The 16,344-nt window shown below is 59.0% G+C and overlaps 1 protein-coding gene across 2 annotated transcripts in view; it reads right to left on the reverse strand.

The window, feature by feature from the left end:
• ZNF423 (zinc finger protein 423) overlaps positions 1-16,344 on the reverse strand; it is a 337,698-nt gene that overhangs the window by 130,995 nt on the left and 190,359 nt on the right. For both annotated transcript variants that reach the window (XM_056137117.1, XM_056137118.1), the window contains one exon: positions 7,945-11,171. In XM_056137117.1, the coding sequence (XP_055993092.1) occupies positions 7,945-11,171 (3,227 nt within the window). The remainder of the gene's footprint in view (positions 1-7,944; positions 11,172-16,344) is intronic.

Here is a 16,344-nt window from a genome sequence, read left to right on the forward strand (position 1 = left end):
TCACCCATCCTCTACGTACCCATCTTCTACCCTATCCATCTTCCATCTACTGAGTCACCCATCTCCCTGCCTATCTATCCATCCACTCACATGCCTTTCCACTCATCTATCCAGCCAACTACACAACTAACCATCCAACCACATTTCCTTATCCTACTCATCACCCTTCTGTACATATCCATCCTTCTCATGTACCTATCCATTCATTTACCCTGCCTCATGGCCATCCATCCTATACACACACAAACCCGCCTACCCATCCATCATCCATCCATCCCCAAACCCATCCATCATCCATCCATCCCCAAACTCATCCATCCATCCATCCATCCATCCATCCATATATATACACCCCTATCCAACTGCTCATAGTCCACCTGCTCTCCCGTCCATTGCACACACACATATACAATCCAGCTTCTTTTTCTTCGCCTGCTTTCATTCTCTACACACACACACACACGCACACACACACACACACACACACCTCTGTAAGCATGATCTATTCACTCATTTATTTATATTCCCTAAGTACCACATAGCCACACAAGGGCACTACCCCTGGCCAGTGCAGTTCTCAAGAGTGACTGGAACACCCCTCATTTCTGCATGCATACGGGACCCTTGCTGACCCTACATCCTGAGTCCACATCCCGGGCGGCAGCTATCATGAGTTGCCTCTGGAGACCTGAGGACAGACAGACAGATGGACACAGACCACCAAGAGCGCCAAGGAGTCACAGATCCACTCCAGAAAGTGAAGCTCACACTCGACACTGGTGTCACCTACAGTGGATGAGTGTCCACTGGTGGCTGGGGGGCTTTAGAAGGGGAAGGAGAAAGACCGCTTCTAAACATCCCATCTGGGTGGACCAGGAAGGCCACTCAGGAGGTAGAGCACATGTCTGAGCTCCGGCCCTGTCACCATATGCCCAGGTCATGCACCTGGGGGTAGCTACTGGGGTCCCCAGCATGGCTGGGTGTGGCTCAGTGCCCCCTAAGACCAGGCGTGAGCACTGCACAGTGAGGCCAATACCACCGGGTCAAGCATCCTAGGGAGAAGAGACCCAGCGCCTGAGCACGGCTGTGGGTGGCCCCATAAAAAAACACCCAGTCTGAGTGCTGAAAGGAGGTAAGGGATACACATGATGACCTTTCAGTCCCTGTGTTGCAAACCATAATGACCAAGAGGAGAGAGGGGTGGGGGGAAGGAAGGAAGGAGGGAGAAAGAGAGAAAGAGAGAGAGAGAGAAGTGTCTGCCATAAAGGCAGGCCAGGGGATGAGTGGGAAGGAAACTGGGAGCACTGGTGGTAGAAAATGTACACTGGTGAAGGGATGGGGTTGGAACATTATATGACTGAAACCCAATCATGTAACGTTGTAACTGTGACTAATGATAAATAAATAGATAAATAAATAAACAAATACCCGGTTTTTCTGCAGAGCCCCTTAGCCCCTTGTCACCGGCTCTGCCTCTGACGTTTCGGCCAATGCACTCAGTGGTGGGGTGGGGGATGGGGGATGGGGGTAGGGGTTTCCCTCGCCTGAACACCCCACCTGCCTCCCTCACACTCTAATGCCCTGAAAAGAAACACCTGGCCTTTCCCCTTCAGGCCTCTCTGTCTCTTCACCTGAGCATGGCCCCTCCATCTTCAAGGGCAAGGTTCAAACACCGCCTCTTCTCAGAAGCCCTCCCAAGGGCCGCGGGAATGAAGCTGAGCCAGGCAGCTCCACACCAGGGCGGCCCGGAGGCTGGGCCGGAAACCCCCCGGGGCCTCAGGTGCTCCGTGGAGCCAGTCTCTGCCAGGAGTGTGGCAGGGCTGGGCAGACCCCGCGAGGGTCAAGGCAATGAAGCAGCCTGAGAACATGAAGCACGGGGTCTGGGCAGGCCCCACCAACCCTGCCACCGGGGGCAGGAGAACGATTGCCAGGTAACTGGGCTCTTCCTGGTGGGCAACGGGCTAGAGCAGAGGTGCCCCCACTGACTTTCCTTACGGCCCCCTACGAAGGAAAAACTCACTCGGTGCCCACGTGAAGTATTACCTTCTTCCAGTGAATCTAAAGCACAAGCACCCCAACTGCACCCAGGGCTACTGCCGTTCCCTGCACAGGCCCAGGGTCCCCATGAAGGCACTGGCACAGCTACCACGGAAAGCCGAGTCTGGAAGATCCCCCAACAGTTAGTCAGAAAAGCTGTAGTGGACAGAGTCTATGATAGCGCGCGCGCGCACACACACACACACAGTGTATATATGTGTGTCTCTCACACACACAGTCTATAATATCACACACAGACGATATCACAGTCTGTGATATCACACATGCATACACACTAACTTGTGTGTATGTGTCTCTAGCACAAAGTCTGTGGTATGACACATACCCCTGTGTCTCTCTCACACACACTGTCTATCTCACACACACCCCCCTGTGTGTGTCTCTTAACACACACACACACCTTGTATCTCTTACATACAGTCTGTGATATCACATACACACACCCTGTCTCTCCCACACCCACACAAACATACCCTTCTCTCTGTCTCTCTCTTTCACACACATACACACAAAATTGTCTGAGATCTCTCTCACACACACACAAGTCTGTAATATCACACACACACAACTCCCAAACACATACCCCACAGACAAAAGTATGTGTGATCATACATACACACACAAGTACATATGTGTGATCATACATACATACACACACAAGTACATAAGGCCTGTGAAGAATCTGATCTCCTTCCCTCCCTCCCTCCTTCTCTCTCTCTCTATCTCTCTCTCTCACACACACACATACACACACAGACGAGCATAACCTTACATGCCCCCCACACCCACTCCCCACCAACAGAGAGACCCTCAAGGTGGCACCTACAAGCCCAAGGATAATAGCATGCAACAATGCAGCCCCAGGGACTCGGCCAAACCCTCAGGGCAGTGTACATCCTCGAGCTCCTGTGGGGCTGCAGACCCCCAGACACACGGGCCTTCAGGTCTCTCCCTAGAAACTGGGCGCTTACACCGTGTTCCTGCACCGTGCATCCACTGAGGCACCAACCTTCAGGACGCTGGTGCCCATACACACCTGCAGGACAGGCAGAGGCCCTCCTGCGAGCTCACGGTCCCTCACACATTCATCAGCACCAACACTCTCCCTGCAGTGAGCACCTAGGGGGTGTCCAGCTTTGCAGGATTGGCGGGGGGGCACGGAGCACTGCGTGGGCAGTGTGGCCCCTGCTGATGAAGCAGAGCCCAGGGACAAACAGATGAGGGCCTCACTCTCTCCCACCCCCAGCTTCCTGAGGCGCTCCCCAGAGACCCTCCCATTCTCTGGAACTGCAACTGTGACGCCCCCAGAAAGCAGAATCCCAGAACGCTACAATGTGGCCTTCAAAGTAGCATCACCTCTGCAAAGCTTCTGCCGCTGGATCAACCCAGGAGAAACAGGCATGCACCCCCCCACCCCCAGCCTCTAGGAGGGTCTAGGGCAGAAAACCACACAGGAGATCAAGGCGACAGAGGGAGGAGCCCGTGGGGGGCGGGCGCAGCTCTCGACAGCTGCGTGCCTACTGGGTGCGGGCGCTGCCAGCTCCGTGTCCCCCGTGTTCCAGCCTCACTTTCCCACAGAGGACGCGAAGCTTCAGGAGGCTCCGTGCTGGGGGGAGGGGGCTGCGATGCGGGGCCAGGTGGGCCCTGTATGGGGCCCGCTGTCTGAGCTGCCATTCTTGGCTCCGCGCCCCACACCAGCTGGACACACTGGGTCCAGGGGACAGAAAGCGGTGTGGGCTGTACTGTCCTCTGGCGGGGCATCCAGGACCCCCACTGTGAGCGGACTTGGGTAGGGAGGAGGCAGCTAGCCCGCGAGAGGGCCCCGTGGGCCAGGGTTGCCCCCACCACACGCCCGAGTCAGGGAAATGTTGTTATTCCCCATCAGCGGAGGGGAGGAGGCGGGAACCTCAAGGCTTCGCTTCACGCTCCAGCCGACAGCAGCCTCAGCCCCACGGGAACCCGGTCCTCCGGGAGCTGGTTGCTATGGAGACACTCCCAAGGGTCCCAGCCTGCCAGCCCCCCGGCCCCTGCGCGGCCCCCAGAGTCTGCTGTCACACACACGAGTCCTGGGGGAGGGAGGGGGTCGGCGCACAGACAGCTGGGCCCCTGCCCCGAGGCGTGCCCAGGCCCAGGCTGGGGGCCAGGCCCCAGAGGCAGGGCCTGTGTGCGGGAGGAGCCGCTTTGTCTCGCTCCTTCCGCCCCAGGCCCTGGTTCTGGGGCCTCCTGATGCGGGTCTCCAACCAGCCCTCACCTGGCGTGGCCTGAAAAGGCCTGCCGGGCGCGCCCCAAACACCCCTGGGTTCACGGCCGCTACCCCCTCCTCTGGGGGTGTGGCCAGGGGTTCCCCTGGGCCACAGCAGAGGTCACAGCGAGACTCCCGGGCTGTTGCCATGGAAACCACAGCCGAGGGTACCCAGGAGACACCCGCCCCTGCCCACAGTAGGAGCGTTACAAAATGCACTGAGCACTGGGCACCCACTGAGGGGTCGAGGCAGGGTCCTGCCACCACTAACACTCAAGGCAGAGTGACCTCTGGGAGGATGAGGCCAGGGGGGCCAGACCGGCGGTGTGCAGGAGGCTAAGTTCTGGGCACACCCCCTGCAGCTTCCCCTCTGCACCGGCAAGGGCTCTGGATGCTGTGAGAGATGTGTGTGGGCCGGCCCCCTGCTCCCGCCTCTGCCCCCTGCTGGCCCCCTGCCTCTGCCCGAGCACTGCCCTCGCCGCCTCCTGCTGGCTTCCACTCCGGGCCCAGAAACGTGTGGCGAGGAAAACACCCAGCCAGCCAGGACTGCGGTCACCACCGGGAGACACCACCGAGCACGTGGTCAGGGCCAAGGCTGAGAGGAGCTCCGAGACCATCCCAGGGCTTAAGGAGGCACAACAGACGGACGACTGGTCACAAACCAGCTGGTCCCCACCCGTCCCCAGGAGGGGCCACACCGGAGATCCCCAGGACTACAGCCACTAGTGTTACCACTTTTTTTTAGTGCGCTGTGCAAGCTACCACTGTAACTAAGGCTGTAATGGCTTTTATGGCCTCTACTGACCATCACTGATCACTGTCACTTACCATAGCCACCCATGACACCACTACTCTCACTACTCTCACTCTTGTCTGTTTGGGGGTCACACCCGGCTCAGGTACCTCTGGCGGTGCTCGGGGGGACCGGACCAGTGGTACTATGGCTCCGGCCTAAACCCTTGTACTCTGATGTTATTACTGCCATGACCGGAGCATCACCGTTGCTGATTGCTACAGGTATCCTTAGTTACTTCTGCTACTATCACATATCACAGGGCTGGAGCGATAACACAGTGGGTAGGGCGTTCGCCTTACAAGCGGCCAACATGGCCGACCCAAGTTCGATTCCTCCACCCCTCTCGGAGAGCCCGGCAAGCTACCGAGAGTATTCGATATGCCAGACACAGTAACAACAAAGTCTCCAATGGAGACGTTACTGGGCCCGCTCGAGCAAATCGACGATCAACGGGAGGGCCTTTACCTTTACCTTTACCTTTACTATCACATATCACAGTCGCTAATCGCGAGGCTGGAGAGACAGTACAACAGCTGGTTACTATCAGTGGAGCTGGAGAGGTTAGTACACTTGCCTTACATGCAGCCAACTACCAGGAGTGATCCCTCAATACAGGGTCACACCGACCATCATCAGGCATGGCCCCAAATGCAAAAATAACAAAAACATCAACAACAACAAAAAAATACAATTACTAATAGTACAACTATGAACATTGTTACCATTCTTCTCATGGCTATTGTCACTATTACTGTCGTTATCACTACTATGTATTGCCATTATTATTATTATTGTTATTTCTGTGCTATAACTATCACTATAAAATAGTACTCATATTACTACTGTCACTATTATGGCTACTGTGGTTACTCTTAGTACCATTACTGCCATTACGTATTGCCATTATTGTTACTTCCGTGCTATAACTATAATTAGTACTAACATTACTACTGTCACTGTTGCGGCTATTGTGGTTTCTCTTAGTACCGTGACTGCTAGCATTAGCAGCATTGCCATTACTCTTGTTACGACTTATTATTACTATCACTGTTATTTGTAAATTGCTTGTTACACATATTATTACTTCATATCATCACATACTCTGATTCTGATGATAATCAAGATCACAACTCCAACGATGGCTTTAATTACGCTGACTCTATCACTCCCCTCTGGCTTTACGAGCAGGAACAAGACACAGAGATTCCAGCCACAGGGGAGACACGGAGGTTGGAGATTCTAACAACCCCTGGTGCTCACCGAGTCCACCCCAACTGACCAGGAGTGACTGGACTCGGAAAGGGTATCCTGCTGACCCCCACCTGAAGGCCCAGGTGCCCTGATAAGGCTGTGAGCGGGTGGGACACTACAGCCCCCAAAGCAGGCCTTTGAGCTGAGGCCAGGTCCTGCGGGGCTCATGGCCTTCTCCACATTCGAGTGTTTCCTGGCGTGTCCAGCCAGCATCGGGCAGGTCCATGATGCTGGCAGGAGCCCTTCCCACCCCTTCTGTTCCTCTCAAGGCCCTAAAGTGCCAGGCCCCGGCTCTGCAGGCAGCCATACCCTCTGCCACAGGCCCTTCCCGAATCCTGCCTCCTGCTGTGCCGCCTCTGCAAGGGAGAGCTCCTGGGAACTGCATGCAAAAGGATGACCCTGTGGCAGAAGCTCTCCTGAGCCCTGGGAGCTGCAGCATCAGGCCCAGCATCAGCCACACGGGCCCCGGCAGCCAGGCAGATGGGCCTCGCTGGGAACCCGATTCCCTGTCTCAGACACCCACGGGTGACGGGCTGAGCTTCCCGCAGGTCTGTGGGCCCTTGAGAAAGGTTTCTGGATAGCACCCAAAAGGAGAGAGAGAGAGAAAGAGAGAGAGAGAGAGAAAGGGAAGGTGCCTGCCACAGAGGCAGGTTGGGGGATGGGGTGGGGTGGCAGAAGGGATACTAGGAACACTGGTGGTGGAAAATGGGCACTGGTGGAGGGATGGGTATTCAATCACTTTATGACTGAAAGGTCATCACAAAAGTCTGTAAGTCTGTAATTGCACATCATGGTGATTCATTTAAAAATATATATATTAAAAAAGAAAAGAAAGGTTTCTGGTTCTCACTGGTTGCCAGGCACCCTTAGGTGCTCAAAACAAATTCCATGAACGAATGACTCCATCAGTTATCCACAAAGGAGCCAGAGTGACAGGAGAGTGGGTAGGGCACTTGCCTAGCACACGGTCAACCCGGTTCTATATCCCTGGTACCTCATAGGGTTCCCGGTGCCCTGCCAGGAGTGATCCCCCTGAGTGCAGAGCCTTGAGCAAGCCCTGGGCACTGCCAGGTATGGCCCCAAATAAAATAATAATAATCACCCGTGAAGAGAAACAGACACCAACTGCACGTTCTGGAACGCCATCGGGGCGAGAACCTGTGCAGTGGGCCGCATATGAGGGCAGGAAGGAGCCCCGTGCAGGGGCTGGCACCACACAGAGAGCCAGGACTGCAAGCCAAAACGTAACGGACAAACGCCCAACCCCTGCCAGATCTCAGACAAAGACAAGCCACCGTCGACAGTACGCGGCGTGTCAGGGACAGCACCAGGCCTGGAGACCTGTGTGCCATGGCCGCCCCTGCCCCTCTGAGACAGTCGAGACCCCATAACCCAGACACAGATGAGCACTTAGCGAACAGCACCTCCCCCCGCCCGCTCCGAGAGAGTCGACCCACACTCCAGACATCACACAGCAGCGGTGAGAGCCGGGCTGCCCCGGGGCTCCAACTCGAGGCCCCGGGCAATACCGATTCCTCTTCCGGGGTTGGAGGAGCCGGACCGGACCAGACGGCAGGCGCGGGCGAGCGGCACTTACCCGGGGCACCGGCGAGGTCTGGGCGCCTTTCCGGGGCCCGCTGGTCTCGGGCGTGAGGTCACGGTGGTCCATCTGCATGTGGCTCTCCAGGTCCTCGGCACTCTCAAACTTGACGCTACACTCAGGGCAGCGAAGGCCGGCGCAGGGCCGGTCGGCGGGCTCGGGCGGGGCCAGGCCGCCCACCTGTCCGTTGGCACTGCGGGCCATGCAGCCGGCGCACAGGCCGTAGGGCAGCCCGTTGACGTCGAGCTTCACCAGGTCCTGCTTGCTGCGGAACTCCTTGAGACACAGGGCGCACTTGTAGAGCTTCTGCAGCCCCTGGCCGTTGGGCGACGAGGCCGCCGAGCTGCCCGCCAGCTTCTGCATGTGGAAGGTGCCGTGGATCTTGAGCTCCAGCGTGGAGGTGACCGTCTGCATGCAGACCACGCAGCGGAAGCCCGTGAGCGAGTTGCGCAGGTCGGGGTGCATCTGGCAGTGCTCGATGAACTCCTCCTCGCTCTGCAGGGGCATCTTGCAGATGCGGCAGGTGCCCGTGTCCAGGCTCTTGCTGTGGGTCACCTTGTGCTCGGTGAGCGTCAGCAGCGAGGGGAAGCGCTCGCCGCAGATGGGGCACATGTAGTGCTTGGCGGGGCCCCGGTGCGTCTGCAGGTGCTCCCGGAGCCCGTTCTCCGAGAAGAAAGTCCGCGAGCACACGTTGCACTTGTGGCTGCCCTTGATGAACTCGGCCTTCTTGCGCGAGCCGTCGTCCTCGCCCGGCCGGATGTTGTGGTCCCGCAGCCGGTGGTTCTGCAGCAGCACCTCCATGGTGTAGGCGGCCCCGCAGATGTCGCAGCCGTACATGGGCTCCGAGGCGTCCACGTCGTCCTCACTGGCCTCGTGGCTGTTGGGCGCCTCGGGGTTCTTCAGCAGCAGGCCCGGCAGGTCCGCCGGCTCGGCCTTCTTGGAGGCGGCGGCGGCGGGCGCCGGCACGCCGTTGGCCGTGCCGTTCTCCGTGGCCGCGTCGAAGACGCAGTGCTTCTCGCGCAGGTGCTTCTCGAGCAGCACGATGGCGTGGAAGGCCTTGCTGCAGAACTTGCAGTTGTACTTCTTGCTGTGCGTGGTGATGTGGCACTGGAGCTCCACCTCGGTGCTGAAGGTCTCCCCGCAGAAGATGCACTTGTGGGCCTTGGCGGGGTTGCCCAGGTGGCTGTGCTTGACGTGCGCCTGCAGGTCCGCCTCCTTGCGGAAGTCCCAGTTGCAGGCCGTGCAGCGGTACATCTTCTTCTCGTTGCTGTGCTTCACCGCCAGGTGCACCTGGATGGACACCTTGGAGTCGAAGACTTCCTGGCACAGCGTGCAGTGGTACAGCACGAAGGTGTGCATGTCCAGCAGGTGCTTCTGCAGGTCGTCCACCGAGGAGAACTGCTTGTCGCAGCTCTCGCACACGTAGTGGGTGGACGTGGTCATGTAGTGCACCGTCAGGTGCTGCAGGAGCGACTCCTGGGAGTCGAAGTCCTCCTTGCACTGGGGGCAGGCCTGCTTCCGCAGCAGCAGCTCCAGGTGCAGCTTGAGGTGCGTCTGGAAGCTCTCGAAGGTGGAGAACTTGAGGTCGCACTGGTTGCAGGGGTACTCGCCGTTGGAGATGGAGTTGGCGCCGCCGGCCGAGAGCCGCTGCCGCTTGGGGGACGAGACCTCCACGTCCGATGACACGGGGCTCTGCTCCGCCTTGGACTTCTTGCTGTGCGCCAGCGGGATGTTCTTGTGGTTCTCCTTGATGTGCTTGGTGAGCTTCAGGATAGAGCCGAAGATGGGCGAGTTGGTGCAGTAGGGGCAGGAGTAGACCTCCATGAAGGACTGCGCGGGCTGCACCACGGGGGACTCCAGCTTGGCGCTGCCCACGCTGCAGTGGGCCTGCTGGATGTGCTCGGTGAGGGAGGACTCGGTGAGGAAGCCCATGGAGCACTGGTTGCAGAAGAAGGCATTGCTGCCGTCGGGCGGGTTGGCGTTGGGGCCGCAGTGGGAGACGCGGATGTGCTCCTGCAGGCTGTTGATGTCGGCGAACATCTCGGGGCAGTAGTTGCAGTGGAAGGCCGAGAGGCCGCCGAAGGGCATCACGGGGTAGGCGTGGTTCTTGTGCAGCTTGCGCACGTGCTCATTGAGGTTGTACAGGGTGGGCATGGAGTCCAGGCAGATCTGGCACGTGTGGCTCTGCTGCGGCTTGTCCGCGTGGATGGTCTTCAGGTGGATCTCCAGCACGGCCAGGCTGTGGAAGTCCCGCTTGGAGCAGTAGGGGCAGCTGTACACCACCTTGGCCCAGCCCTGCCCGTCCTCCCGCAGCTTCTTCTGGCCCCGCAGCGGCTTCAGGGTGGAGTCCGGCGTGGAGCCGCGCTCCACGGAGGCGCTGGAGTCGGGCGTGGCGCTGCTCATGGAGGCCACGCTGCCCAGCACGGGGTCGGGGCTGACGCTGTGGTTGCTGGAGTCGGGCTGCCGGTGGCTGTCCAGGTGGCAGTAGACGCCCTCCACCGAGGAGAACTGCTCGGGGCACATGGGGCAGCGGTGCTTCTGGTTGGCGTGGGCCTGGTGGATGTGGGCCAGGAGCGCGCTCTCGTCCACGAAGACCTCGGGGCAGTGGATGCACTGCAGGTCGGCCTTCTCGGAGAGCTGCGGGTGGCGCGTGAGCACGTGCTTCTCCAGCTCCTCCGTCTGGCTGAAGGTGTCCTCGCAGTAGTCGCACATGAAGTCGTCCTTCTTGGCCTCCTTCTCCGACTTGGCCAGGTGCTCCTTGTTCTTCTTGTGCGCCTGCATGTGGCTCTGCAGCGAGCTGGTGGAGGAGAAGCCGCGCTTGCACACGGTGCACTTGAAGGGCTTGCTGGAGCTGTGCGTCTTCAGGTGGATCTTGAGGTGGTCGCTGCGGGAGAAGGCCGCCTCGCACTCGTGGCAGTGGTACTTCTTGTCGCCCGTGTGCAGCTTGATGTGCCGGTCGCGGCTCCGCTTGTGCTTGAAGAGGCGGCTGCAGTAGGTGCACTTGAACGGCAGCTTGTCGCTGTGGATCTGCTCGTGCCTCTTCAAGTAGCTCAGGCGGATGAAGGACTTGTCGCAGAACTGGCACGGGTACGGCAGGCCCGTGCCCCCTTCCTCCTCACCCAGGCCCAGCTCACACCCATCGCCGATCATCTGCGTGGGTGACGCAACATCCTTGCTGGAGGGAGACGAGGCCACCCAGGAGAGTTGCGGGTCGTCGTCACCATCTGCAGGGGGAAGGCAGAAGGAGATTAAGCGGCAATTCCCAGGGCCTCCGAGAAGCAAGGACAGAGCCAGCTTCTCGACAGCTCGTGGCTGAGGCTGTGCAGCTGGCCAACTGCTGCGGGGAAAGGGAGGGAGCCCGGGGTGGCGGGGGCGGGGGGTAGGGGGTGCGGGGGGGTGGGTGGAACGGGGGCCGGAAGCCAGTGGACACCAGGGCCTTCGGGTGTGCGGACGGGCGGCGGCCTACGACGAAGTGGAGGAGGGCATGCTTTTCTCCCTCAGCAACACCTACCCGGGCTGGCTGGACCCGTGCCTCCACCCCATGGGAGGTCAGGGCTCAGCCTCTGGGCCACTTCCTCGACAGGGGGAGTGGCCGAGAGTGTTGCCGGAAATGACCTCACAGACCATCAGTCCCAGAGGCCAAGATGAGGCCAGAGACATCACCTGGTGGAGACCTGGCAGGTGACGGTGACTTTGCTCTGCTGGGGGAATCCCTCTCGGTCCTTGGGGGCAGAAGCAGAATTTTGCAAGAAAACGAAACACCCTCGAGAGCTGAACCATGTTGCACTTCTGCGGGGGGTAGGAGGGAGGTGGGGGGAGGGGGAGGGGTGGCTGAGGGGCTGGAGCGGCCGCTGGGGCAGCAGGACACGCAGATGGGAAGTGGCCATCCCTGGGCAGCAGCGGGCCCCGGAGTCGCCCAGGAAGAAAGCCAAGAGCACCTGACAAGGTCCGTGGGATTCTGATCCAAACCACGTGGGGGTAGGTGGGGAGTGAATATCCTTTGTGTCCACTCCACCATTGGACGTCCGCACCCACCCGGACCCCCCAAAAACCATAGAACCCACGGCGGCTGAGGGAGAAGGCAGCCTCGCAGAGCAGAAGCTTCCCTGGGGACGAGGCTGCCCCCCTGGGACCCGGGTTAGGTCCATCCAGCCGCAGAGAAAAAAACCAAACAAACTAGGGCTGGCGGTTTCTGGGAAAACAAAGGCACACAGAACGCAGCAAACAAAGCCCCGTGAAGTTCCCCTGAGCGAGCGAGCGAGCGAGCGAGCGAGCCTGCAGGGTGGAAGGAGCCAGGGGGTGAGTTCCACGGGAGTTCCACGGCTCAAGTTTCGCTTCGGGTGGACTTAAAACTTAAATCATGAATGAACCGACCACGCGCTGCTGCGGGCGGGAGAGAGACAAACAAAAGCTCAGCTTCGGCAGTGGCAGCGGCTGACCTTGCGCCTTGGCCCCTCTGCCTCTCCGGCTCCCGGCCAGGACAAGCAGAGCCTTTGGAAATACGCACAGACAGAACCCAGAAAGTCTGGCCACGGGCTAGAACCTTCCGGAAGGGCAGAGCAGCAGGGAGGGACTCGCAGGCATGGGAGAGAACCTGGCGTGCGTGCACACACACACACACACACACACACACACACACACACACACACACACACAGAGCCCTCACGTCACTCCCACGGGCTCACACGCGCACAAACACAGACACACACACGACCCTCACATCACTCCCACGGGCACACACACAAACACACCCACACACACTCACACATACACACACACACACACACACACGTCATCCTCACAATTGTGCTCCCTCATACACAATTCCCGCAGAAACACAAACCCGGGCCCCTGGGCTCTCACCTCTGCCGTCCCCAGCCGACCCCCAAGGTGTTCAGAAGTAGCAAACCCGCTGCAGGGTCCTGAGGAGTCCCCCCTGAAGCTGACTCCGAGTCTCTGTCACGCCCCACCCACCACCACCACCACCACCACCACCACGCTGTCCCCCTGGTCCCGGCCGTGTGACGCTCTGCCTGACCCCGGCTGGCACCCGGCCAGAAGCTCCGCCTGGCAGGCTGCCGCTCCCCCGAGCTCCCAGGCCCCACATCTCCTCACCGCCCCCAACCTCTGAAGGCAGCCACCCAGCCCGGCGCAGGCGCCTCCTGGCACACCCTCCCTGAGCGAGGGCACTGCTCCCCGGGGGGGCCTCACGTTACGGGCCCTTCGGACGGGAAGGCCGCGGCGGCTGCCAGCCCGCAGGATTAGAGGCGGCAGGCGGCACCCAGCTCCCGCCAGCTGGGCTCCACGGGGGCACAGACAAAGGGACCCCAGGGAGGAGCTGGCTGGAGCCTGGGCTGCAGGGGAGACCGGTGGGACTGGGAGTACCGTTCTGCAGAGGCTCTCGCCCGGACTCACACAAGGTGCCCTGCTGGCCTTCCTGCTCATGGGCAGTTCTGTGAGCATCTTCTCTCGGCTGCCCAGGAGGCCAGCAGCAGGGCCCACAGCCACGGTACAGACGAGGAAACTGAGGCCCAGGAAATGACAAGCACCATGAGTGTCCACAGCCAGAACCCCAGCAGAGGGCATAGACATGGGTGGAGTTCTGGGCCCGAGGGGGGACGGGGAGTCACCCCCGCCCAAGCCCTATGGTCTCTCTCCTTCCAGCCCCGCCACTGCCTGCATTCCAGAAAGACCCAGGACCCGTGCCCACAGGGCACAGGGGGCAGCACCTGGCCTGAAACCACCCAGAGCCAGGGAGAGGGACATGCAGAGGAGGCCTTCCGGGAAACCTTGTCCGTGTCTCAGTGAGTGCCTCCTGGAGGACAGCAGCGGACACCCGTACATAATGTCCTGCCTTTCCTCTCATGCCTCCTGGCTTCCCTGAATCCATGGACACAGCACAAAAAAAAAAAAAAGCGCAAAGTGGAGAGTATCTGTGCAGAGAAGTCCCGAGAAAGCCTGGCAGCACAAACCTGAAGCCCTGGAAGCGGCTCGGTGGCTGAAGAGATTGCCTGAAAGCTGAAGACCGGGAGTTGAGTCCCCAGGGCTGCTCACGTGTGTTGGGTGCCCGGAGAAGGCCCCACAGCTCTATTGATCGGGGGGCCCCAGGTACAACGGGGCTTAGGACCTCCAGCACACACAGCCAGGCCGATGCGGCCACCACCTCTAGAAAGAGATGTGCCGGCACCACCACGGCCCCCGTGTGGACACTGCAGCCAGCCTGTGTGAGAGCAGCCCCGGCCAGCCCCACGGCGAGCAGAGACAGTCCCTGGGGGCCACGGCATCCACGCATGCCTGCAACCCCTGCTCACAACAAAGGGACAGAAAGGCGGGGAAAGTAAAGGCGGTGGACTGTATGGTGTGCAAGGGAGACCTCACACTTCATTTTATTTTTATTGTGTGTGTGTGTGTGTGTGTGTGTCTGTGTGTGTGTGTGCATGTGTTTGGCTTTTTGGGTCACACCCGGCGATACTCAGGGCTTACTCTTGGCTCTGCACTCAGGAATCACTCCTGGTGGTGCTCAGGGGGACCATCTGGGATGCTGGGGGGGAATCCAACCTGGGTCAAATGCCCTCCCTGCTGTACTATCGCTCTGGCCCTTATAGCTTTCGTTTTAAAAAGCACTATTTGGCCAGTAGTGATAACGAGCATGGATCTGTGCCAAGTGCTAATCATATTAGCAACTATTTATTTTTGGTGTTGGTTTTGTGGGCCACCCTGGCGGTGCTCACGGCTCACTCTGTGCTTAGGCATCACTCTTGGCGAAGCTTGGGGAACCGTACGGGGTACCAGGGTCAGCCACGTGCCAGGCAAAAGTGCCTTACCCTGCAACATCCCACTTTTGAGATGAGGAGGCTGAGGCTCTGATGGTGGAACAGCCCGTGGCTTCGTCACAGGGCCAGACCCCTCTCGGGGCTTGGCTAGAGAGAACGAGAGCATTGCTTCTCTGTCTGTGTGGTACCCACTCGCCAGGGCCAAGGCCAGTTGCACACCGCGCCTGTACCTTTATTTCTCGGCTCCAGGACGTGTGCAAAATACACTAATCTGGGAGCCCCTGCTGACAATCGCTGGGATGACACAAACACTCAGGCTCCTTCACCCAACAGGACAAATGGCCTGTAGACAAAGTCCCAACCCCAGATGGCCCATTAAAGGGCTTTATATTCTCACAGAGGGCGGCTGCCTACGCCACATTCCCGGTGCGTGGCCTTAACTGGGTGTTCCAGAAGCAGAAGCACAGCCAGAGAACTAGGATGTGTGTGTGTCGGCATGTGGACAGAGGAGCAGGGAGCCTGTCCCGCTCACAGCCCCCACCCCTACCCCTGCGGGAGAGAAGGGACAGCAGCAACCCCACGGTCCCTAAAAAACTCGGACTCAGGTGGACGGGACAATCAAGGAACATTCAGTTCATGGGGCTACAGCGATAGCACAGCAGGTAGGGATTTGCCTTGCATATGGCCGACCCGGGTTCAATTCCCAGCATCCCATATGATGCCATGAGCACCGCCAGGAGTAATTTCTGAGTGCAGAGCCAGGAGTAACCCCTGTGCATCGCCGGGTGTGACCCAAAGAAGAAGAAGAAAAAAAAAAAGGACCATTCAGCTCAGCCGGCAACCCTGTTAATCCCAAGAAGAAGGCCTGCTAGGGATTTTACTGTGTGCCAAGCGTTTCTTCTAAGTTTTCCACGGGCTAACTCTTCAACCCTCTACTCCACCCGACAAGAGACGTCCTGGCTGAGTCTTTTCACCTGCAGGGAAACTGTAGCCCAGAGAGGCTGAGTAACGAGCTCCGTGACACAGAGCACGCAAGCAAAGGTGCTGAGATTCAGGCCCAATCGGCCTGGCCCAAGTCGCTGCATCTCTCAGCATGTCACACTGAGTCTGGGAGGGGACAAGACACGGGGACGAGTGCCAGACCCTCGGCTTCCCTCCCTGGCCGTCAAGCACAATCAAAGAAATAGAACAAAATGAGTGGAAGGGGAAAAAAAATCACTTTCAAATTGGAGATTAAAGTCATTAAAAAATGACTAATCCTGCAAGGAGGCCTGGTAGGAAATGGTTTACAGAAGCTTCTGCTGAGGTGCAGGAAGAGAACCAACACAAGCATCCAGGAGGGGAGATTTCAATAAAAATTCAATTAAGTGGAAAGAGGAACCTTCACTGGGCTTCAGAACACTCGGCTCAGAAAGAGCAGGCGGCTCCCAGTTCTCGTGGTTCCCTGGCGGGAGGGAACCATGGTGCCCCAAGAGATGGCCGGCAGGGTGCGGGCCTGAACACCCCGACTCCACCTGTCTTGGGAAATCTCGGTTGGGGTGGCCATGGAAGCACCTGGCCACTAGGGTGAGAGCTCCCCATCACCGAAGCTAAGGGAGGAGGGAGTGAGCTCCCCATCACGTCA

This window comes from Sorex fumeus, unplaced genomic scaffold (assembly GCF_029834395.1).
Source record: "Sorex fumeus unplaced genomic scaffold, SorFum_2.1 ptg000122l, whole genome shotgun sequence".
In the NCBI taxonomy this organism is placed as follows: Eukaryota; Metazoa; Chordata; class Mammalia; order Eulipotyphla; family Soricidae; genus Sorex; species Sorex fumeus.